The following is a 26,966-nucleotide window of genomic DNA, read 5'->3' as shown; positions in this document are numbered from 1 at the left end:
AGTATACTGGCTCCAAGCAGACCAGTCCTTGTGTTAGCCCCGTAATGCTGAGCGCAAGGCAGGGGAACAATACCAACAAAATACCAACAAAAACATCTTTCTTTGACGTGCCCTGGGATCGAACCACCGACCTTCCGTTCTCCGGAAACACCACTTCATCACGGAGGGTGGCACGACAGGAACAACGAATGCATTTTTTATTATAAGAAGCAAGGTTCTGTTCGCTTCCGAAATACAAGACACCCGTGAAGATCCGGGTTATAAAAGGTCTTCGGCAACCTAGTTTGCCGTAAAGGCGACTGCTTGTCGTAAGAGGCGACTAACGAGATCGGGAGATCGATGCTCTTGTTGTCAATCACTTGATTTTCTGGTCCAGACTCGTCTATTTACACACCGCCGACATATAGCTGGAATATTGTTGAGTGCGGCGTTAAACAACAAACAAACACAATATCAATCACTGGATTGTCTGGTCCTGACTCAATCCTATAACTGAAATATTGCTGAGTACGCTTGTTTACAGTTGTCAATGCTTCTGCGTAGCGTTAGTTACACGTAGTACGTGGAATATCAATGTCGAATCTATTCTGATTTTGTTTATAAATATATTTACTGTGTACATCATCTGTTTGTATTTCACAACATAAGGAGCGACTCTTATCTTCGATGGAGTTTTTCTTATGTCGTATATGTCTTCTCTGTCGGAAAGCACCGAAGGTACTCCAAGTTGTGGTATTACATGTGACTTGATACATCTTCGAAGACGTCGTTACTGGTCCAGACTCGATTATTTACACACCGCCGACATATAGTTTGAATATTGCTCAGTGCGGAGTTAAACAACAAACAAACAAACAATGACAAAGGGTCGAAATAAATAGTATATAAAGTCGTGAGTTGTCTCCCTTGGACTGCCCCGTTACGGTCACTCGCGCAACGACTTCGTGTCTCCACTGCGGCACATGAGTGACTTTCCTTTCGCCATCTTCACATGCTGCTGTCGGGGGAAACAAAAGACATCTTTAAAATAAAATACCTCTGAATTAAATTAATTAATTAAAATTTGCCCCATAAACTGAATTAATGCATAAAGGGTAAAAACACCTTTATCTTTAAAGAGATGTCTTTGAAATAAATTTTGTGGGACAAAATGAAATGGATGATTTTTTTTTCTTTAATGACCAGACAAAGAGATACTCCCTTTCCCATATTGACCTACTTTACAGGACCTTTTTCTTTGCCGAGTTATAAAAGTTTTGAAGAAGAAAAAAGTCTGTTCTCAAAATTCAATTTTTATTCGCGATTTGTGAAATTTTGGGGCGTTGGATCCGAAAATCAATTATAGTTAGAAGAATTGGCAAAAAACGCCTCTCTGTCAAGTATTCAACGCACACCAGGGCTGTCTGACAATTATGGCACTTTGCAGATGTCCACACTCATTAACAATATTGACACAGGACCAAGTCTCGCGCGTGCGTGGTGGGACTTGAGAATTTTTTTTGCAAATGTGAAGCTTGGCAGTAGACAGTGCCATCAGTGCTATCATCACAAATAATGATGTCATTACAAAATCAACATCGTTATCCTGTAGTGTGGATACTTCTACACAGATATGTTTATCGACAGAAATTTTGATTCGAAAATATCTGCTTGTTAGTAGCGTTATGTACTTTATAAACGAGGAGGTAATGTGAAAGATTATTTAATCTGTGTGTGTGTGTGTGCTTGTGTACGCGCGCGCGCGCGCGCGCGCGTGTGTGCTTGTGTACGTGTGTGTGTGTGTGTGGTTGCTTGAAGTGTGTAAGTGTCTGCTTGTCTACTTTAATGCCGATTGTACAGTGTTAGCGCACTGAGATACCATGCCGCAGTTTAACATGGATATCACACAGTATACTAACTCCGCGCCGACCAGACGTTGTTTTTTCCCCCTTAATACAGAGCGCCAGGCAGGAAAACAACAAGTACCATCTTGTACCAAGTACCAACGTCTTTGGCCAGTGATCGAACCCCCGATCTTTGCTCTCAGTGCAGACGCTCTGTCCGATTGACCACGGAAGAAATAGCGAGGAAATTCTTATATTTCAAAGATGGCAAGCACCACCGTCTAACATCTGTTTAGCTTCGTGACATCAGTTGTAAACGTACTTCGTGTGTCACTTATTATTGCAATTAAATATGTGAATCCGCTAACCTGAAGGGTCTTTTCAAAATTTGACAATTGATCTTGCCCAAGGGATGATGATACTTTTGTTGTCACGGCAACGACATATTAATTGTAGCGGGATATCCCCGGGGCAGCTTGTAGCTCAATGTGTGACAGTCAGTATGTCACTCGCTGCGCGAAGATTGCTTGAAGACACTGACAAGTTGTTTACATTCTTGTTGATAACAGAAGTGTTTGTTATAGACACGAGTGTCACATGATCCCGCGACGCGCGCGGTCACTACCTGGGCAGCTGGGGGATCCTGGAATGTGGAGGTGTACGACACGACGTTGGGCGTTGTTAGCGGCTTCAGTGACAGCAACGTCATTTATATAGCTGCCGCGTCTACATCTACGACTTCTACGTCAGTTGCAACGACAGTATTGATTAACGATATGTTAACTGACGGGCAAAGTATACACACACGGTAGATGCTGGATAACAGTGAAACAAACTAGAAGTAGTAGTAGTAGTAGTTGTCGCAGTAGATGTAGTAGTAGTAGTAGTAGCAGCAGTAATAGTAAGTGTTGTAGTAGTAGCACTAGTAGTGGTAGTAGTAGTAGTAGTAGTAGTAGTAGTTTTCGCCGCAGTAGATGTAGTAGTAGTAGTTGTCGACTCGCAGTAGATGTAGTAGAAGTAGTAGTAGTAGTAGTAGTAGTAGTAGCAGCAGCAGTAATAATAAGTGTTGTAGTAGTATCACTAGTAGTAGTAGTAGTAGTAGTAGTAGTAGTTGTTGTTGTTAACGGGAGAGGATAAGTCCCAAATATAACATGGTTGTCGTGAAGGCAACTACAGATTACAGTGGCAACTACAGTGGCTTGGGTGATGTTTGTTGGTTGTTTAGCGCCGCACTCAGTAATACTCCAGCTATATGAGGGCGGTCTGTAAATAATCGAGTCTGGACCAGACACTCCAGTGATTGACATCATGATCATCGATCCACGCAATTGGGATACTATGATATCCATCAACCAAGTCTGCGAGACTGACCACCCGCTCCCGTTAGTCGCCTCTTACGACAAGCATAGTCGCCCGTTAAGACAAGCATGGGTTGCTGAAGACCTATTCTACCCCGGATCTTCACGGGGGCGCGTGGACGATGCCCCATGGCGTGAGCCGTTGCTCATACTTTCAGTCACTTGTTTCTCGGGTCCAGACTTGCATGTCTATTTACAGGCCGCCGTGATTTAGCTGGTCAATTGTTGACTGTGAGGTTAAACGCGCTCAGTGTTCAGCCCTGAATACATCTAATTGATTGTATATGTATTCCGGGAGGTATCCATTGTTCTTGGCAGGGTTTGCCGAGAAGGCTTATTCCACAAACTGGAAAATTATAGAGTCGTTGTAACCCCTCTCGTGGACAAAGCGCTACCTTTCTTAATAAAGACAATGTGTACACACGCATTTATATCCCACCTGCAGGAAAGCGTGACAAGTGCTGTGGTGCCCGGGATCGTTATCATGTTCACACAAATGGCCCAACTGACTGAAGGTGTTATCCACATACACAGGCTTCATGGCTTTTGGTGTAGCCCTTTTTTCTGCAAACTTGATCACTGCCGGTTCCACATGTTTGTCCATTTCCCAAAGGCCACAGACCCCTGTTTATTTTACTGACTTGTTACAGCGAAACAATTTGCTCAATTTTATTGACTCAAGTTTTTGTGGATATACTCTTTGGCATGCACTGACAACAACAAAAGACTTCACCATTACGCTATTTCTTCTATGTGAGGTTTAAAACTTAACAGTCAACCCTCGTATATTGTCAGAACCATGCGATCGAAGCCGAGAGCACAAAAATCTCTGCAAGTTCATAAATAGTTAACAGTCCCTTAAAAACCTTCAAGTTTGATTTGCGTGATCAGAACCTTACAAATAAGTAAAACCAAATTCTCGGTTCCTCAAGATAGAATGGCATCCCTTAAACACTCTCTGTTTTTATAGCTGCTATAAATACATGCGGAGCCAGCTTTGTAATGAATTTAATACTTCTACATAATCATTTAGACAGTAGACGTGAACTAACCGGTTAAAATACAACCATTTTACTTACTGGATCTCGGCAGAGCAAAATGTAATGTCTGACCCCCTTGCGTCGGGCCTTCAATAAAGTAACCGCGTCTCCCTTTCGAGTAAATTGACTGCCGGGGAAAAGAAAACAGGCTTATAACTTGGATGTGACCAAAATATTACTTGTAAATGTTATCAAAACATTACTCGGTTCAAAACAGTCGCCGCAACACTGCAAACCTAAGGTCCCAAACACAACCATGATATCCGCATCAAATACATCACAATCGGACCCGTGAAGATTCCGGGGTAGAATAGGTCTTCAGCAACCCATGCTTGCCGTAAATGGCGACTATGCTTGTCGTAAGAGTCGACTAACGGGATCGGGTGGTCAGGCTCGCTGACTTGGTTGATGCACGTCATCAATCCCAATTGCATGGATTGATGCTCATGATATTAATCACTTGATTGTCTGGTCAAGACTCGATTATTTACAGACCACCGTCATATAGCTGGAATATTGCTGAGTGCGGCGTTAAACAACAAACCAACCAACCAACATCACAATCGAATAACTATTTCTTGTTTGTTTCATTTTTCGCCACCATCAAACATGTGTGTATACTTTGTTCTTCCTGGTAGTTTATTCAGAATCAAGCATGTGATTGGCGCACATGCATGATGCTAGAATACACATGATTTATTTCTTAAATGTATGACAATGTTGAGCAACACGCCCGCCTGACCTCAAAGCAATTTTTAAGTTTAAATTTAATGAAACCGACGGAATTCCCTGTGTTTTCTTGTGTCCCCGTAATGATCCCAGGCGAGACAAGGTGTCCAGCCTATGCGTGCCGTAGATCGGGTTGTCAGGCCCGGTGACTTCGTACCCCGCCGGGGAGGGACTTTGCTCACAATATCACGACCCGTGAAGATCCGGGGTAGAGTGGGTCTCCAGCAACCCATGCTTGTCGTAACAGGCTACTGTGTTTGTCGTGAGAAGCGACTAAAGGGATCGGGTGTTCTGGCTCGCTGACTTGGTTGATGAATGTCATCGTAATCCAAATTGCGTGGGTCGATGCTCAAGATGTCAATCACTGGATTGTCTGGTCCAGAACGGTTAATTACAGACCGCCGTCATATAGCTGGAATGTTGCTGAGTGCGGCGTTAAACAACAAACAAACAAACACAATATCAATCACTGGATTGTCTGGTCCTGACTCCGTCCTATAACTGGAATATTGCCGAGTACGCTTGTTTACGGTTGTCAATGCTTCTGCGTAGCGTTAGTTACGCGTAGTACGTGGAATATCAATGCCTAAAGTATTCTGATTTTGTTTATAAATATATTCACTGTGTACATCATTTGTTTGTATTTCACAACATAAGGAGCGACTCTTATCTTCGATGGTTTTTTTTCTTATGTCTTTTATGTCTTCTTTGTCGGAAAGCACCGAAGGTACTCCAAGTTGTGGTATAACATGTTCTTGATACATTTTCGAAGACGTCGTTACCGGAAAAAAAATTCGAATAGTAAACTGAGGGCCAAAAGAAACGTTACCAACATTAACTGATTTGCCACTTTGAAACAAAGATGCCAACCTGTTAAAAAACGGTAAAGAACACATCTCACGAATACAGCCTTCATGTTATCTGACTGTCGTTCTTTGCACGTGCTTTACGGATTTTGGGAGATATTGGTGTTTTTCAGCAATTTTTTAAAACATTCTTTCCCAAATTATCGTGCAATTTCCGGGTGTAAATTACGCACGGATCTGTTCCCTATCATTGGTTGCGATGATTAACACCAACGAACATGCCAAGACTGACCGCTGTCCAGAGGGAGAGAGCCATAGGTATGCTGCAGATGGGAGCGACACAGAGAGAGGTTGCCATTAACATGAACTGCTCCAAGATGACCATTACCAGACTGGTCGCACGTCTCCGACAGACTGGCAGAACCGCAGACAGAGCACGGAGTGGCAGACCAAAGGTCACGACCCCGTAGGATGACCGCTTTTTACGGGTACTTCAACTGAGGAACAGATTTCTTAGTGTGACTTCATCAGCTGCCAACAGCTTAGGTCATCCGGTCAGCAGACAAACAGTGACCAGACGACTACGACATTATGGTCTCCGGGCCAGATTGACGTGGTGCAGGCAAACTCAGCGATGGCAACAAAGGGAATGGCGGCGAGTGCTGTTTAGTGACGAGAGCAGGTTCCAACTCTTCAAACCTGATCGGCGGACGCGAGTTTATCGACGACGTGGTGAACGTACGGCTCCTTGTTGTGTCCAGGAGGTGGAACCTTACGGGGGCGGAAACGTGATGGTCTGGGGCGGCCTTTGCGGGGACGAGAAGACGGAACTTGTCAGCATCGAAGGCAATCTGACAGCACAACGCTACATTGACAACATCTTACGGCCAGTGGTTCTTCCTTTCATCCAGCGTCAACAACGGACGGTGTTCCAACAAGATAACGCCACACCCCATAAAGCCCGTATTACTAGAGACTTCCTCAAAGCGAACAACGTGACTGTCCTGCCGTGGCCAGCTCGATCACCAGATCTGTCACCCATAGAACATCTCTGGGACCAGCTGGAAACGGAAACGTCAACATCCTCCCTTCAGGAGACAAGCGTTGATCGTTGCCCTCCGTGAGGAATGGAATCGGATACCTGCAGTCAGAGACCATATAATAGAGGGACGGCCCTCCCCAACAGTTTATCATAAACCATCAGCGCTACGGTCTGGCATGTAACTGATACACCCCGACACCCTGCTGTTAACCTCTCTGTACCGCTGCAGATGCGCAGTAGATGCGCAGACATTCACGACTGACCATTCTGGTAACCACGTAAACAATATTACATAATATCCGGGGTAAGAGTTAATTCCCTTAGCCGAGATTTCTCCGACTACGACCAGCGAAAATCCAATAAAAGGACGTCTCTTAGCGGATTACAATGATTCTTTTTATGATATCTCTCACTAGCACATGTCAGTTGGCTGCAAATTATTTGCTGAACATGTGTGTCTTCCGGGACATTTATTTTCAATTTACATTCGCTACAGCCATGGACGACTTCATTCACTTGGACGATTTCGTTTTGGACCTAGATATGCCACTTGAAGAATTCCCTCTCTTCGACCAGGGGTTGGTTTCGGATGACTCTTGGTCTAAATAGAATGACAGTGATGTTACCGCTACCAAGCCGTTGGTAATACCTCCCAAAAAAGTTTCACTCAAAGAAAAAGATAGGAAATGAAAATATGACGTCTGTCCACAAGCGTAAGTTTTCGAGGGCGTGTGAAGAAAAAGCCGTTCCGATATCAAAAGTATTTTATAACGTATTCTATTTGTTTTAAAAATCAGTTAACATATCTCATTTTATGCTGCAATTGTTAACTATTATAAATAAACAAATATACCAAATCTACTACGAACGCCACAGAAAACTACGATCCGGTAAATTGCACAGGAACTCAGGAAGTGTAAATAAAACTCATCCAGAAGCAGGGAAGACACTTGTAACATATCACCATATTCCTGATGTTCACAAAATATATCTCCAGATTAACTTCATATCTTATAATAAGTCCAGACTAGATTTACTTGCAAAAATGCATGATCACCGACTGGTGTAAATGCTTTACTATTAGCCAGAAAAAAAATGACGCCATATTAATGTTTTTATTTCATGTAAATTCGCTACTATTTTATAATGCTAATAGTTCCAATGAATTAGAAATACACATTAAACTACGAGCGTTGTTAAATGAATTTTCGATGTGTCCGACAATGGGCTTCGAAAGAATCAAATGTTATTGGTTAATGCCAGTTTGGGGCTAGCAGTGATAATGGGGTTTGCCGGAGCGAGGTAAGTTTTTTTTCAAAGGGAGGCTACTGTTAAATTCCAAAGCAAGGAGGACGATTGTAATTTTACAATCGTTATTCGATATTACCCGATTAGATTGATATTTCAGCATACAAATAATTAGGTATTTCAGGTATAACAATATAGCTTCAACGAGCATGGTACCAGATATGTACTAGTATATCGTAAACTGTAGTAACGTTTGTTGTTTTCAAAATCCTTTCATCATAGTTTTCTATATCTGATCAATGAAAAACAAACTTTAAACTTTAACCAGGAACGAAGCATGCAACTATTACTATTAAAACAAAACAAACTCTGACATATGTAAATGTATTTTTCACAGAAAAGGACAATAGACCATTTATATATTTTACTGAATGACACCTTCGACCTTGTTGTCTGGAACTTCTCTCCCGACGACTGCCGATATAATCCTTCTTCTTTCTTGGCATTTACAAAGCAAATGATAATTTTATTATACAAATATTTCATGTAACGGATTTTTATTTTTGTATGATGTTTTCATTGTTGTGTAAATACACAAAGTAAGTAGTACCTTCATCATATTTATATTATTATGATTGGGTTTAGGCCAATATCATTTTGCTCATAATCAATATTTACGCGGCATAAAATAAATAATTGATTAAATGTAGTCATGATTTATACAGACAAAATCTACAGAAGATAACAAATATGCAGTATTGTAGTATGTAGTATATGCGCGATATGTGATAGAAGCCTAACTGAAACAATGTTAAACTTACGAAGAAATGGCGAAAGCAATGGTAAAAAAAATATGCGTTTTACAAAAAAAATTCTAATATCATACCTATTATCTATTATATGGTCTCTGCTGCAGTCGATGTGACGCCGCATTCGAAGATGCATTGCCGCTCATGGAGGTCATATCCCGCATTGAACGGTCTGGGCCGTCGTCACCTTAAAGTTGTAACCAATGTTGTTGTTCGAATACTGGATGAATGACTCCTTGTCAAGAAATGTCCCTGTTGGAGGTCAAGGACTTTGTTGTTGAATTAGTAAATTCGCATTTTACTGTTCTGAATGATGAATTTCTACAATACAATTGTTATTGCTGCTTCAAATTGTGTTGGTCATATTTTCTCCTAGAAATATCGTTGGTAACGTTTCTTTTGGCCGTCAGTTTATTTCGATGTTGTCCAGTGTTCGATGTGTATACATTGCTTTGATATTCACGTTCATGGTTTAATCATACTGAACCATAAATTGCAAAATATTTTCTGCTTATTTTGAGCTTTTCCGCCGTATTTTTAGGTCTTCAGCAACCATGCTTGCCGTAAGTGGCGACTATGCTTGTCGTAAGAGTCAACTAACGGGATCGGGTGGTCAGGCTCGCTGGCTTGGTTGATGCATGTCATCGTATCCCAATTCCGTAGATCGACGCTCGTGATGTCAATCATTGGATTGTCTGGTTCAGATTGGATTATTTACAGACCGCCGTCATATAGCTTGAATATTGCTGAGTGCGGCGTTTGACAACAAACAAACAAATGTCGGCGTTAGTACCCGTCTCCCCACGCCGGCCTCAGTCAACACACATACAGGACAAGGAAGACGCTTATTCCACCTTGAAGTTTAGCATTACATGCTTTTCTAAAGTATAAAAAGATCAATATTCAAGTAACTAATGTTTACAAATTCCACACTGCAATTACCAGCTGATGAAACATGGCGTACCTCTTTAACTTTTTTCTGCTTATTTTGAGCTTTTCCGCCGTATTTTTAGGTCTTCAGCAACCATGCTTGCCGTAAATGGCGACTATGCTTGTCGTAAGAGACTAACTTTATTGATGCATGTCATCGTATCCCAATTGCGTGGATCGATGCTCATGATGTCAATCACTGGAATGTTATTTACAAACCGCCATCATACAGTTTAAACAAACAATCAATACCTCCAAAACACACACAGTATTAGAAGTGATCATGTACAAATGTACACCTGTAATTACAAAACTAAAACCCATACACGAAAACCCTGCGACACGACAGCTACGAATATACCTTGCATTCATAATTATAGCAGTTGCGTGTGGACTTTTCCTAAAAAGTTGTATCCCCGCTGTCTGCGCGACGGTCGTGTCATGTGACGTCCTGTCGCGAATTTTATGCTTGACCTAACAGAGTAACCTCCCCTGTTTGTAGCAGACGATCGTCCCAGGCCCAGTGATTTGTCGAACGTCGTTAAATCCAACAGTGAATGCCTCTCGTATTGTTGCCGGGTGAGTTCTTGTAACGATACGAGTGTATCGGGTTTATTAAGGGGTCATACACACACACATAATATTGATTCAGTATTTTAATAATAACAGATTCAGAATCTTCACTAGAGACAAGTCAAAAGTCAAAACTAAAAACCATATTATTTAATTTAGACATATGCATTTAATTTGTTTGTTTGTTTGTTGTTTAACGCCGCATTCACCAATATTCCCGCCATATGGCGGTGGTCTGTAAATAATCGAGTCTGGACCAGACAATCCAGGGATTAACATCGTGAACTTCGATCCACGGAATTTGGATACCATGACATCTATTTCCCACGTCAGCGAGCCCGACCACCCGATCCCGCTAGTCGCCTCTCTGTCTTACGACGAGCATGGTTGCCTTTTACGGCAAGCGTGGGTTGCTGAAGACCTATTCTACCCCGGATCTTCGAGGGTTTTTCGGTTTCGCAGCAATTACTCTGTAGATATGTAGATGGTATTCCATGTTATCATTTGTTCATCTCCTGGACCCCCAACCCATATCTTGTTATCTACGTGTTAAGGTGGTGCCAATTACTGAAGCAACTACGTAAACATCTGCAGTAAATGACTTCGTTGTTTCAAGAATCCTTGCAATGTTCTCACAGGCCTCCTTAGAACTGAATCTCATTTTGTCGGTGACCGCCTGGGCGGTGGGGAAGTCTTTGGTTAAAGCATTCGCTTGTCACGCCGAAGGCCCGGGTTCGGTAAACCCCTACCCAACACCCCCAACACCCACCCCACATTTGTACCACGTGTGAAGCCCTTATCTGGTGCCCCCCGCCGTGGTATTGCTGAAATATTGCTAAAAGCCGGGTAAAACCATACTAACTAACGCCCTGTTCTTGTCTACAGGCCTAACAACCTAGCCCTATATTTTCAAAAGCAAAACTAACTGTGATCCCAGGCCGCGCCATACCAAAGCTCGTCATTATGGGGCTAAAACAAGGACTGGTCAGGAGTCCATGTTGAACTGCGGCATGGTATCTCAATGGGCTATCACTATTAAACCGGCATAAGTCCCGACTAGTCCAAGCAGTCACACATACACATACGTGCACGTCGCTATAAAAGTGCAATAATCTTAAACGCAACGTTAAACCCATTTCACCTCACGTCAACTGCGATCATAAAAATGTATTGATAACTGGAATAAGTATGACCATAAGCACCATGTGCACGTGACCATTTCCTTTGATCAGCCTTATAATTGTAAATACTTTAGCCACCTGTAAAGACAGACCAGGGTCTTTTGATGTCGTTGGGAGTTAAAAGAAAGTAACACCTCAAATTGTATTTTCTTTTCAAACTTCTGTACATTCCAACATTGGAATAAAAAGACCCACGCATCTCGCCATAACCCGTGTAAAGAACATAAAAAAATACATATTTGAAGGTTTTAATTTATTTATTTTTTTTTTTTTAAGAAAAACTCCACTGGTCCCTATTCAACGCACTTTAAAAACAGTACATTTGAAAACTTTAAAATGTAAGATGAAAGTTTTGATGTGCCAGCTGCCTGCTTCTAAAATACTCAACTTATGAAAAATGTTAATATCATCTGTTACCGTTTGTATTTGGGTATATGTTTTCAGTCACCTACGTGACAGTTACGTTTCTTCCAACAGGACTACATTTAGCAATTAAATTAAGTACTTTTCACTGGCGCCGGGGAGCGAAAATCACCGTGTTTTAAAAAGGGTTAAAGTAGGCAACAACGGGTTTTTTAATGTCTACCGATCAACATAATTCGGCTTTAAAACAGTAGATTGTCAGTTCTGCTTTTCGTACAAGACGGATTGGATATTAATCCCAGCGTATGTCAAAAGGATGATGCATGCACCTTGACAGCCATAACCAGTAGCGCAACAGCTGACTGTATATACATGTATGTACAATAATGTAAACGGACCAGTCAATTCCGTCATAGATAGCAAAGGACGTGGCGTGACAAGAATAATTTTGTGTCCTCTTTCAAAGTTTGAAACGTTGTTAATATTATGTAGTGAAGACGTCTGGCTGGAAAGAAGACTTTTCCATTCCAATATTTTTGTCCAATTAAGGTCGTTTTATTTCAGTCTTGTTATCATTCTTGAACATTCAAGAGACCCCAACAAATCCAATTCTCAATTTTCTAAACGCATCCGCATTATTTTGTAACAGTTTTGCTCGTTTCTTAAATTATGTACACATTTCTCTGTGCAGAAAGGGTCCTTGTCATGTCTCGTCCTCTGTGATGCATGCTCCAAGTAAAAGTAACCTATGTAAATCATTTGGTCTTTTCAGAGATATATTATATTTTGTATTGTTGGTTGAGAGAGTAATATTACATAGATGCACACATTGTTTTGCCCGGAAGTTATGTAACGGAAGAAATACAAGAACGCAATGTTTCCCTGTAGTAACGTGAAACCACCTTCATCAAAGTATCAGTGACAGTACATAGAATGAAGAGTGACATTCTGTAAACCACCAAGTGACATTGTTCGGTAAACCACCAAGTGACATTGTTCGGTAAACCACCAAGTGACATTGTTCTGTAAACCACCTAGTGACATTGTTCGGTAAACCACCAAGTGACATTGTTCGGTAAACCACCTAGTGACATTGTTCTGTAAACCACCAAGTGACATCGTTCTGTAAACCACCAAGTGACATCGTTCTGTAAACCACCAAGTGACATTGTTCGGTAAACCACTAAGTGACATTGTTCTGTAAACCACCTAGTGACATTGTTCTGTAAACCACCTAGTGACATTGTTCTGTAAACCACCTAGTGACATTGTTCTGTAAACCACCTAGTGACTGTTCTGTAAACCACCTAGTGACATTGTTCTGTAAACCACCAAGTGACATTGTTCTGTAAACCACCTAGTGACTGTTCTGTATACCACCTAGTGACATTGTTCTGTAAACCACCAAGTGACATTGTTCGGTAAACCACCTAGTGACATTGTTCTGTAAACCACCAAGTGACATCGTTCTGTAAACCACCAAGTGACATCGTTCTGTAAACCACCAAGTGACATTGTTCTGTAAACAACCTAGTGACATTGTTCTGTAAACCACCAAGTGACATTGTTCTGTAAACAACCTAGTGACATTGTTCTGTAAACCACCAAGTGACATTGTTCTGTAAACCACCAAGTGACATTGTTCTGTAAACCACCTAGTGACATTGTTCTGTAAACCACCTAGTGACATTGTTCTGTAAACAACCAAGTGACATTGGGGCACGGGTGGCCCAGTCGTCTAAGGCGCCGCGTTTCGCTGTGCAGAGTTGCGTCCCTTGAGCACGCCAGAAACCTATGATTGTGGGTTCGAATCCCTGTTCGCCCCGATTATGTTTCTAGGTTTGTCAGCACCATACCCGTGCTGAGACCTGCACCACTTCGGGCTTTCCTCCCACATTAAGCTGACACGACGTGATATAACTGGAATACTGTTAAAAGCGGCGTTAAACCCAACTCACTCACTCACTCACTGTAAACCACCAAGTGACATTGTTCGGTAAACCACCAAGTGACATTGTTCGGTAAACCGCAATTACTTATTTGATGAATGATGTTTCGGGAGATTTAATATCCTTTGCGTGTATTTAGACGTTAATATTTGTAATCGTTCGGAAAGCAGGGTTTCGGAATAACGGTGTTTCTTCGTACTGTACTTCAGACCTTATAAATGTAATACTGCACGCTAATCCTCGTATTTTATGATAAGGTGGTATACCCCAAAGACTTCACGTCCCCTAACTCAGCAAATAGACTTACCACGAGGAGTGAATGCTTGTCAGAACTGACTCGGCAATATTCCAGCTACTGTGAGGTAGTCTGAAAACTGCCGAGCAAAAGAAAGTATAAACTTGAAAATTGGATGTGACCAAAAAATTACAAACGGTATCAAAACGTCAAAACAGTCCCCAAAACACTGCCAAGTTAAGGAACAAAACACAACTTTGATATCCGTATCAAATACATCACCATCGAATAACCATTTTTGTTTGTTCATTACCAACAAACATGGGTGCATGCTTTCTTTTACCCTGCAGTTTAGTCAAGTCTGGAGAAGACAAACATGGCACTGAAAGCATGGGCAACGATCCACGTCATTGGGGTACAGTGAAAACAATCAGCTTGTACAAGTCAGAAAGCTTAAAAAAGGTACAAGCATATGTTCCAAAACGTCTCAATGAAAGCATACAGAATGTAGACTCATCCGTTAACTTTATCTTCGTTCCTACATAAAGAATATAAAGTTAAAGACAGGCAAAGCACAACGCGAACAAAAACAGTCTACAAATCACGTAATCCTTCCAGTTCAGTGTCAATATATCTCAGGCACAAATACCAAGCGAGGCTCTGTCCGAACTGCAAGTACAATATCCGTGAGGTATGTATACAAGATATAGCCAGGATGAAGCTGGCTCTGTTCACGTAATATACAATGATTATAACCCCTAAAGGAACACCTTCTTAATGAAGTTGGACTTGTTAATGAGCGTGCCAAGCTTTCATAATGTGTGTTAAGGGCAATACATCGGTGACAAATATTTACATATATCTTTACCCACCGCAAACGTAAGGGGCTAATTGCGACGACCCACCCCTCGGGGTGGATCTACCCTACAGAAAGGCCAACCCTCAGGGCATCATTAAGTTGTTATGTAACAGGCATTAAGGCTACAATTGTTCTTGGATACATTCTGTTTTTACTCTGCAGACCCAGGCTGATTGTATGCCTGTTTTATTTACATAAAATTTACTGGTTCACTTGTCCATGGCTTAATTCACATGTGTATGTATTCCTTGTGGACAAAATGTCTGTTGAATCTAAGAATTAATTGCGTAATTATGTCAGCGTAAGGATGAGTAGATGTGGACGTATATTGTGTAAATAACCTTGGGAATATATGGAAAAAAAAAACGCTTGTGTTTGTACCTGTATCAAGTGAACAGACGCGGTTGGGAATATTACTCATTGCGTGTTAAGCACTTGGTGATACTGTAGTTAAAACGCTGTCTGCATATATACAGGTTGTTTAGCTTTGTGTGTGATGTAATCAATCATAATGAATGCAGTATATGTTGCATATGACGTATAGTGTTTAGGCTAAACTGACAGCGAAGGGTGAAATATCACCTTAAGGAATAATTTTCAAATAAAATATGCCACCTCGCCTGAGACAGCCTGTGTATGTATAGGCTTCGAGCGTGTGTCTGTCTCGTTTGCTTTGTCAGTGTTGGTGCACGTGTGTGCGTGTTATGAAAGCGAGAGCTCGTGTGTGGGAATAGTAGAGAAGAGACGTTGGGGATGGGGAGAGGGGATATGGAAGAGGTGCGAATATGGGAGACATATTCTGTAAGACGAACGACAGCTTGACACGAGAATCCTACAGTTTTTATATATTCGTACAGTTTACTCATACACTTTCCGCTTCACAGTGAATACAAATTGACGTTCTACATTTCACCTTTTAGCTTGGATGTTTCTTTTCCTTTCAATGTCATTTAAATGTTATTTCATGGCTGTGTGTTTTAGCATTTCCTGGTCCATAGGAAAACAACCGGCTACCGTCCTGTAAAAACACAAGACGTCACAGTCTCGCTGAAATCGATCACAATAATTTGACTTCTTGGTTAGCCAAAATAAATAGTCGCACACCGGAAACTTCTGATATTCTCTGTCAACACATAGCTAAGGGTCTAGTGTTAGAAGTTAGTGTCGTAGCTTGTTGATAACACAGTTCCTGGCTTCACAAAACATTCAACAGAGACGAACGATAATGAAAAGTTAAAAATTATAAGAACAGAAAAACTGAAACAAACTTGAAAAAAATAATCAACATGAAGACAGACAAGTTTATCTTTTTTATGGCCGTCAGCTTGTGTTCCACGCTGAAATATCGATCTCCCTTTTTTGCCGATCGCAATGATACGCGGAACGCCTGTGTAGGGGCCCTATGTATATTGTCCCAGTGAATCTCCATTACAAAATCTAAGCTCTCCTATATATGTAGATAGATTTACGACGGTCGATGCAGGCCTTCAAGGAAGTATCGTCTACTGCCGCATCAGTCTGCCCCTGGGGGTCGGGACTGTTGCCCCAGGGTGGGGCTCTGGTCTGGGGTGAGATGTTGTTCACCGGTGTGAAGCCAAGTTAAATTTGTTTGGGGAAATGACGCTACTATTTTGATCTGAATGAGATTAACCGGGTTTGATTTGTGATGCGCGTTTTGCACTTTGGGCGTGATTGTGGGAGACAGGTAAAGTTGTTTTCCGGTTTGGGTGTCTCTGTAAGAAAGTGAGTTACCGCTGTGAATAAGTCACAAATAGGGCGTTAATTTTTATCACAATTAATTGATAATGTTTCAGTGATCTTTAGTATTATTACTACAGGTTTTCATAAACTGTAATGTTTCATAAACATCACGTAGAAATGTACACACTTTAAGAAAATAGCTCACTATATTACACCCACCTGTGCTTTGATCTGTTCATTTTCCTTAATGGCGATGTGTTTGCAAATTCCGAAAGTACAATCCATTATAGTTACCCATGAGTTTCACAGGTGCATGCAAGCAAGGTTGATCTAAAATTCTGTATCCTCACACAATGGCTTTCTGCCTTGAAATACATGCTGTTGCATTATAAATGATTGAATATTTTTGAAACGCACTACAGTGCACATCGTCGTGAAAATCAATTTACTTTTTTATCCGTTTTTATTGTTCATAGATCCCTCGTCTTGAAAATTCATGACTGAAATTTACAAACTAAATATAATATTAATAACGTAATGTGCAGGCAGGTGACGCACTATTTAATAACGCCCTTCACAGATGAGCACATTAAACATTTAAAGTGAGGAGCTAGGTCGGCTTATGAAGATAAACGCGATCTCTTCTTAAAGTGAGCGATTTGCTGACATTTCCCATAAAGTGCATATCAATATTCGGGTAGCTTAGTGGTTAAAGCGTTCGCTCTTCACGCCGAAGATCCGGGTTCGATTCCCGACATGGGTACAATGTGTGAAGCCCATTTCTGGTGTCCACCGCCGTGATATTGCTGGAATATTGCTAAAAGCGGCGTAAAACCAAACTCACTCACCACATTGTCAGGAAAGTGCGCCTGACCATGCAGCAGTGCCAAGTTAGAGAAATCCGTATGCAGCCAACCCTAACAACAGTGTTCTGGAATACTTGTCCATCGGTTTTAGTGGTGATGTAGCGTCTTTATATGTACGGTGGTGCCAGTGGTTAGAGACTCCACAACCCGCTGCGCATAGTTTCGCCCCTTATCTACCAGGATCCGCTGATAGTTGGTTCGAATCTCTTATTCGTCATGAGTACACTGGATAACAAGTTCTTTATGATTCAGACACTTAGTTTCAGGGCTTGTTTCTTGTTCCTTCATCAGGTGAATGACAAATAATACACGCCGGGAAAAACAAAGTATGCACTTAAAAATTGTATTTGACTAAAACATTACAAATGTTATCAAAACGTTACTTACCTGAAAGACCCGTGAAGATCCGGGTTAGAATAGGTCTTAAGCAACCCACGCTTGCCGTAAGAGGCGACTATGCTTGTCGTAAGAGGCGACTAACGGGATCGGATGGTCAGGCTCGCTGGCTTGGTTGATGCATGTCATTGTATCCCAATTGTATAGATCGATGCTCATGATGTCAGTTACTGGACTGTCTGGTCCAGACTCGATTATTAACAGACCGCCGTCATATACAGACCTTAGGAGAAATCTGATGGCACTGGTAGAAATAGGCGACCCTTCCCAGACCGATAAAACAAACCTCTTAAAACACTTTATGAATCCACCAAAAGAATGGTCAAGTCTTGTTGCCCGGACTATATACCACATGTTCAAGCTGAGGCCATAAGAAAATTCTATTATATTCAATCCAATTAAGTTAAATAACCAGCAATAACCTAATATACATAAATGTCTATATGATGTAAATGAAATAATGCCTCTATACAAAATGTACATCATATACATATACCTGTCATATCTATAATTATATACATGTTCATATGTAGATAGTCTGTACCCTGCCCTATGAGGGTGTTCAGTACAATAAAATTCTATTCTATTCTATTCTATTCTATGGCTGGAATATTGCTGAATGCGGCGTTAAACAACAAACAAACAGACAAACAAACAAAACAGTCAAAACAGTCGCCAAAACAGACTTAAGGTCCAAAACGTAACACTGATAACGTATCAAATACATCACCATGGAATAAACATTTCTCGTTTGTTTCATTTGGTCACTATCAAACATGGGTGTATATATACTTCCTTTGCGGCAGTGAATATACTAAAAGTGAAGCCAGTTATAATTAGGCACAAACGTGTATAAGATAAGCGAGTTGACAAGATTGACGTTTCACAACTGGCTTGTGTTGAATGTATCTAATTATAACTGACTTCATGTTTATATTAAATGTACTGGCGCCATGTTCTCCCCCGTGTCATTCACTGCTGAAGGGACAAGACGTAGCCGAGCCTGTCATGCAGACCCTCATACAAATATATCCCATAGAGCCCATGCAAGTCTATAATGTTTGGCAAGTCTAGATTACTGCAGTATCTGAACATCAAGAGAGTCTCTGGGCTCCTTTTTATTATATTTTTATAAAGATGATTTAACACTGTAGGCTATGTTCATTTCAGAGACAAGATGTTAGTCTAGACGTAGCCCTGAAATGCTGTGTGTGTCATAAGAAGTTGTAATCCATAATACTCCTTGTCATGAATAACTATGCAAAGCCGCCTGAAACCGGTCTTATCAGTCATTTGCAATCTTTGCCTTCGAAATAAACAGACCCGGTTCCGTTCTCTATTCCCACATGTCTAGTAGCGATACTATGCTGTAAGATAACATACCTGCAGGTGTGAAATTAACACAGAAAATGGGCTAATCCAGAGTCAATCATGTTCCCAATGAAATAAGAGGCTTTGTTATTTACAAAAGATGTTGTTTTCTCCATTTTACAAACTTTAGTTACAAATCCAGGTCCACAGCTCATTGGTGTAGCGTCCGTCCATGTGAATATCAGTCCGCCCGCTTTGTGAGCATTGTTATAACTATTCATACCTTACAGCGAATAAATCGAATAAAGTGGTTGAAGCATTCTTAAAATGATAGCTCACCTTCCTAATCCAGTTTTTTTGTTCGAGCATTTGGTTGAAGGGTTATCACGTATGACATCATATTACTACCTTACCATCAGCACAACCATAAATCCTTGCGTAGACATGAACCCAGACCACGAATGAACACACATACCACTTGGCTACTTTCCAAACCAACTTTCGAAGAATTAGGACAAAGGTAGCAATGAAAAAACAACATATATATGGTTACAAATGATTTTTTTCAGTTGATAGTTATGTCTCAAGTGATAAAGTAAAGATGTGATCAGATTAAATTACAAACATTATGAATAATGAAATATTTTGTTTGTATTTCCCATTTGACATTTGCAGAATGACATTGCTGCACATTCGAAGACTCCGAGGGATCTGTATCAATGGTGACTGCCTAGCGAAATAGCACGGACGTAAAATAATGGTATGGCATGACCTATTGAAACCAATCTCAATACGATTATTATGAGTATCTTAATTACGTGGTTTCAGCTCAAATGAGACGTGATTACTACCACGCAAACATGATACTTGCAAAATGACCTTACACGGTTACTTTTACCCTGCATATTTTATTTTAATCTAAGCCTGTTACATTATATAGATGCTTCTTCATTTCGATTAAATCCAGACTCCACCGCCGTCATATAGATGCATTATTGCTGAGCGCGGCGCTGGCACAAACCAAACAAAATTACCTTTAAAATGAACGCTCGATTAGGATTAGATTAGGAGCTTTGTTCCTTTAAAACATACGAAATATATAATGAAGTAAATGAGGTCAGGTTCCACGACAATATACCTCAGCTTTGCAGCTTTGACTCTGTTCTTATTAACTGTGCCGAGTGACTCAAATCTCACCAAAAGAATGGTCAAGTCTTGTTGCCCGGACTATATACCACATGTTCAAGCTAAGCCATGAGAAAATTCTATTATATTCAATTCAACTAAGTGTACGCTGCCAGCAATATCCTAATATACATAAATGTTTATATGATGTAAATGAAATAACATGTAATGCCTCTATACATAATGTACATCATATATATATACCTGTCATATCTATAATTATATACATGTTCATATGTAGATAGTCTGTACCCTGCCCTACGAGGGTGTTCAGTACAATAAAAATTCTTGATTCTTGATTCTTACGCAAACGGTTATTAACAGAATGTATTAATAGTATTCAGATTGTAACAAGCCGCATCGGTACATTTCTACAAGCCACGTAATGACTCTACCAACTTATTATATATACTACTGTAGTCGCAGGCATGTAAACTCATCAGAATGTATTCATAGATATATGTAGAATCGTACAGGCAAATGGGTCGTCCGTAACGACGTTGGCATCATCGTCTTTCAAGATGAAATGTCGACGATGAGACGAGGCCTTTGCAGCAGTTTAATCACTTGATCTAAACAGCCGACTTGCGCGGGTCCGTGCTTAGATTCGCTTGATTACGTCCTAATCAAGGGAGTAATTAGGCGGAAGTGAAGGGTCTTCGTGGGCGATTGTTTTGGCCGCTGTGATATCAATTCACTGCATAAGGGAACAAACTGATGTTCCAGTCGCGTCCGTTTAGTCGTTTATTATGATTCTTTCATATCGTTTCATGCATAAACACTTGCCATGCTCATGCATCCATGAACTTGTTCTGATTTATGTTACAGGTTGGAGCTTATTGTGTGATATAACGTTTCAGTCTGGTCGTTATTATTTGATAAACCCAACGAACAGAAGAAACTACCTTAGTAAATGTTGTAGTAATTGAAACACTGTCGCCCATGCGTATTAGTCTATGCTGACCTTTCTTGAAGATGTATTACAATGCATCCAAAGGTTAGAAACAATGCCACAATGTTCTTAGTAAATGAGCGAAGCGACCTTTATGATACCTCGATAACATTATGTAAGGATTTTATTGCCCGGAAGCGTTTTCAAAAGGCAATAAATTAATAAAAATCCCCCAACACGGGATGTTTTAATCACCCACAATCGCACATGTTGAGTATCCGGTCTGTATCCATAGACAAAAGTACTCAAAAGTGAAATTAAAGAATGAAATATGCATGTCACTTTTGGAAGTGTCTTTGAAGAAATCCAGTGGCACAGAAGTTATTTCCAAATGCAGATGTTCTTTGAGGTCAGTTTGTAATTCTTATACATTTGTTTGATAGTCACGGTGACATTTATTGTAACGACATATATTAATACATGAATCGTACGTGCAACCTTAAGTCATCAAACGAAGTCTTATTATTATGATGGATGCGCTACGCGCACTCCCAGCATCTTAGCAATGCACTTTGACATGCTGCTAATCATCTCTAACTAACTGATGTCGATTTCAAAGAGGCCGACAATTCTCTCCCTTCGCCTAGACGAGCGAGCTACACAACTCGAGCAGACAGCACGAAGCAGTAGTCACGTGACCCGAGTGTGTGTCTCAAAGCGAGGCTGTGTGTTGATACCACAGTGTGGCCGCGAAGTCGAAACGTGAACTCTTATAACTGGCCACAAAGTGGACATAAAACACATGGAGTACAAAAAAGTTGGATATATATCGAAAAAGTCGTGGCTATCGAGCGAGCCTTGATCACGACTTTGTGTGTAGCAACTTAGTGGACTTATTCAGCGGCGTGGAAACGGGACAAGCTTCGCTCGCTTTTACAGGTGAGAGAGGTAGGTCCCCCGAAACAACACTGTGTGTATATTCGGCCTCTACGGTGGGTCGCGGACCTCAAATGTGAATCTCAGCCTGTGCGAGGCGTGAAAACGACCAATGCCAGTAAAGTCAGATACTATGCTTATCACTGTGTTATTTCGGAAGTGTACCATGTGCTAATTGCAGTGCGGAGACTATATTCACCTGTCGTGTCAAATGCAATTTGGACGTGCGTTATTGTGTACTCGACTATAAACAGATCCAGGCCTCAAACAACAACGAACCTGGAAGCTTGGAATACGAAAAGGATATACGTTATTGTGATACCTCGGAGTGATTATTTGACGGTTTGTGTATGCTGTCATGACGTATTCCGTTATAGATTAATGTCAACTATAGCGACAAAGCCATTTCGCCGTTACCATGTGTAAATGAACTGAATGCGCGATCTTCAGATTACAGGTGTAAATGTATAGTGCTTGTAGGCAACTGGATGAATGACCAATTTTAAGAAATATGGTGAAGATTTGATAGAAAATAATATTTGCTGGCCGCGCAATGAGTGCCTATACGCCAGCAATGAGGGTCGGGAAAGGAGAGAGAAAATGGGGGACTCGATTGCTTGTGTTGTTTCTGCTTGCGCTCTCACCCTCCAAGTCAAAACAACAACAAATAAAAGAGACATTTGAAGTGATGGAGGAAGAACCTCCGGGTACTAGAATTGGTAGAATTGGTGCTTCCAATAGCAACATAGTACCCCCTATAGAGTTTGTAATTCCTGAAAATAATTTCAGATTAGATCAGCAAACAGGAACCCTTTTTACCAAATTACGACTTGACAGAGAAAGTAAAGACCTCTACTCATTTTATGTTCAGGATAGTAATAGTGAATTCATTGATGTCCAAGTGCGGTTAGTGGATATAAATGATAACAGTCCTAGTTTCCCAAATAAGACTCAGACACTGAGAATATCGGAAGGAGCTCCTAAAGAAGCCAAGTACCCCCTAGGCACTGCCACAGATAGAGATTCATTATTTGGAATCCAGGATTGTAGAATAGTTTCTGGAAACGATGAGCAACATTTTCGATTAGAAACACGAACATCTGGGAGTTTTGATTGGCTTTTAGACTTACTTATAAACAAAGAACTTGATTACGAAACTCAATCAAGATATGACCTGGTGATACGAGCCTCAGATGGAGGGAATCCACCCAAAACTGCAGAACTTAATCTAGAAATTTTGCTCATTGATCAAAATGACAATCAGCCCCGCTTTACTCTCAGTCGATATCATGCTTTGATACCAGAGAACACAACCATCGGAACAAGTGTTTTGCAAGTTTCAGCAACAGATGATGATGCTGGAGAGAACGGAATTGTCACCTACCAATTGGATCCTCAATCGGAAAGAGCAAAGTATTTCCGTGTGGATCCGGTGACAGGTGTGGTCAGGGTTAACAAACCCCTTGATTATGAAACAATTCCAAATTTTCGGGTAGCCATTTTTGCCAAAGATAATGGCTCCAGCCCACAAAGAGCCAGCGCTGCTTTGGAAATAGATTTGAAAAACATCAACGAATTGCCTGCAAATATCAGCCTTACTTTTCTACAATCAGATGGAAACAAAACGGGTAAAATATCTGAAAATGTTCGTGAAGGTACACTTGTTGCAAGAATTTCAATCACTGATCCCGACAGTCCAAAGGAATATTTTGATGCAAATATTACCCTTCTTGGGGGTGATGGTGTCTTTGACCTCCATGAATCAAGCGGAGTAGTGTACCTCATCGTTGTTTCCAAACCACCAGACCGTGAAGTAAAACCGTTTTATAATCTGACAGTTATTGCAACAGATGCTGGTGAACCTCCTCTTCATGCTTCTTACTCGTTTACGATTTGGATAGAGGACATTAACGACAACGATCCAGTCTTCACACAACAGATCTACACAGCCGAAATTCATGAAGTTGCTGAACCTGGTACCTACGTTGTGAAAGTTTCAGCAACAGATCCTGACGATGGAAACAACGCTCGGATACTTTACAGCATTTCGGACAGAACCCCAACGTCCTGGTTTCAAATTGACAGTAACACTGGTCTTATTACGACAAAGTCAGCGATAGATTGTGAAATTGAAGCACAACCCAGACTTACAGTGATTGCATCGGATGGTGGCGAGACCCCACGGATATCGTCAGCTACGGTGATAATTACTGTCAGGGATGTCAATGATAAACAGCCAGAGTTTGATCAGAGTTTCTACTCGGCCTCTGTTCCTGAGGACAAGGCGGTTGGCCAATGCATCTTACAGGTAAAAATACTCTTCATTGTCCTCAGGTGTACAGCTTGGGTACTGATGTAAGACAATATTTACAAGATGATTTTTCAAGCATCAGAATTATTCTTGATATGTTTCATAGAACACAGTGACTAATAGTTCCAAATTTCTGGTAAACTTTTAAATACCGTCTTGTTCAAGCTTGTTCAAAGCCTTTTATGTAAATATAAATTTCTAAAATTGTCCCTTGAAGTAAAACTGGTTTCTTTGTTATATAAGTTGTCATCTTGTAAATATTGTACAGTGTCGAGTTGTTTTTTATGTGTCTCCCACCCTATTAAACTTTTTATTTTGTTTCGAACACAGCAGAATCAAATGATTCAATCCACACAGTGAATGCATGACAAACTGCTTGACTGTTCATCCAAGCATTCACACACTGTAGACAGCTGCTGAGTTGAAATATGCGATGTACCTGTAGTCAACAGACCGTGGAGCCGGGGATTAGTCACATCAAACTCTACATACAAACATACCATTATCTATGTCAATTCACTATCTAGTATATGATAGAACAGTGTGATGCTTGTATGATGGTTGCATTAATTTCCAGTGTACTGTGTCCTCTCAGGTACTTGTAAAACCTGTCCTCATCAGCCTTTCTGTGCTGTACAGTGTTCACAAACGGACAATTGATTCCATCATGTATGTTCTCTGCAATATGTTGTACTGGTACGCCCTTGTAGCCAATCTAGCATGAGTCGATCTGAACCAGTGAGGAAAAAGTCCTTGCAACAAAAAGGATCAATTTAAAAAAGGATTCTGTAGCCATGTTCTATTTTATATGGAAACTGCTTGACACGCACCAGCGAACTGGAACATCATTAGAATCCTCTCCCATATTGCATTAAAAGCCATCTGCTTCTAGAATAGATTTTTGCACCAATGACCCTTGGTCAAACCTGACACACAGTGGTCAAGTTAAGATCTTTGGAACACTTAAATGAAGCATAAAGCTATTGTGAGAATCAAACTCATTCATGTCCAGCAGTGACAGTATTGTTTTGAGGAGGGTAGGAGAAAGTGATTTGACAATGCGAGTGGTGAAAACTTTGCAGGAGGTGTCTACTTCAACCCCGGGTTGGTTGTAGCTTCAGGTGGCCAAACCTGGTGACACAACAATCCTGGCGTCAGGTTATACTTAACAAGTGCTGGGAGACAATGTGTCTGTGCCAGAAACACTCACTATTCACCTAACTACTGTTTTAGTGGTGTCTATTGAAAGCATTTTAACTTTGTGCCTTGTCACTTTGCAGGTCTTCTATAAATCTATAAGTATATGGGCAATTGATTTGTGTATATCAAGGTTTGTATAGAAGGACCTTTTTTGTTGGTGTTAGGAATTTTACTCAATTTTCTACTTTTTGCAATACCAGATTGATACCAATACTCTCTGGCTCAGTACAAGTTGTGTGTAATTGTTAGGAAAATATAACTGGTAGAGTTGATTGAATGAGATTTAGGCCATATGAAATGGTGTTAATTTGATATGGTTGACTTGTCAGTGAAACGACTTTCACAGTTGAATTCCAACCCTGAAACTTTGACAATGTTAGCAATCACATTGTAAGGCTGTAAGCTGATGTGGTTGGAATTCATTGTTTGGGGGGTGTTAAGATGGAATTAGTTTCCCAGGTATGGCTGTGTTGATAAGACAGGTGTGAAATATGTCATTAGGGTCACAAAGGATGTGTGGATAAGATGGTATGACATGTACAAAACTTATACATTACACAAACATATCACTTTTTGGATGGTTTGTATAGTGGGATATCTTTTATTAGTTTACTTATGTTGTGAATATCTAATATCTGTTCCAACACTGACTTCTTTAGACTGTCATACAGACCCTGATACAATATATACAATACAGCCAATGCAAGTCTATAGTGTTTGGCAAGTCTAGATTACTGTAGTATCTGAAAAGGAAGTGTCTCTGGGCTCCTTTTATATTATATTTATTAAGACAATTTAACAACTTTTTTTCTGTACAATATGCTCATTTCAGAGACAAGATGTTAGTCTTTAACTCCATTTTCAGTGTCTCCATATAGGTTTCTGTTGGCAGGTTACTGACAATTATTTCTCAAACAGTTTTTTGTTGAACCCAAAATGGAAGAATTTGAAAAGGGCTGTTGATACCATCCATGTTGATAAACCGGTGAAAATTCCATTAGAGAATCACTTGACTTGGTTTCCTCGCTAGAAGAAAGCAAACTTGTGTATGGGAAAATGCTGAGGGTTAAACTAAACCAATATCCAGTGTGTTTGTCTGTCACCGGTCAGTGTCAAAGAGCAACATGGACGAAATGTGGCATGTCCTGGACACCCTCGATCTTCTGTGTGACCAAGGTGGACCTCTATGCTAATCTTCCTGATGCTGTAGATTTGTTATTGGT

At 40.6% G+C, this 26,966-nt stretch overlaps 1 protein-coding gene across 1 annotated transcript in view; it reads left to right on the top strand.

Moving 5' to 3' along the window:
• Positions 1–22,000: 22,000 nt before the first annotated feature.
• Positions 22,001–26,966, top strand: part of LOC124111244 (protein dachsous-like) — a 105,973-nt gene continuing 101,007 nt past the window's right edge. Inside the window, exon 1 of the mRNA XM_046470891.2 lies at positions 22,001–24,540. Within this exon, the coding sequence (XP_046326847.2) occupies positions 22,786–24,540 (1,755 nt within the window). The 5' untranslated portion in view covers positions 22,001–22,785. The remainder of the gene's footprint in view (positions 24,541–26,966) is intronic.

The sequence above is a fragment of the Haliotis rufescens genome, unplaced genomic scaffold, assembly GCF_023055435.1.
Source record: "Haliotis rufescens isolate VD_foot unplaced genomic scaffold, xgHalRufe1.0.p SCAF_7, whole genome shotgun sequence".
Taxonomy (NCBI): Eukaryota; Metazoa; Mollusca; class Gastropoda; order Lepetellida; family Haliotidae; genus Haliotis; species Haliotis rufescens.
This window is presented reverse-complemented; position numbering and strand designations above follow the sequence as displayed.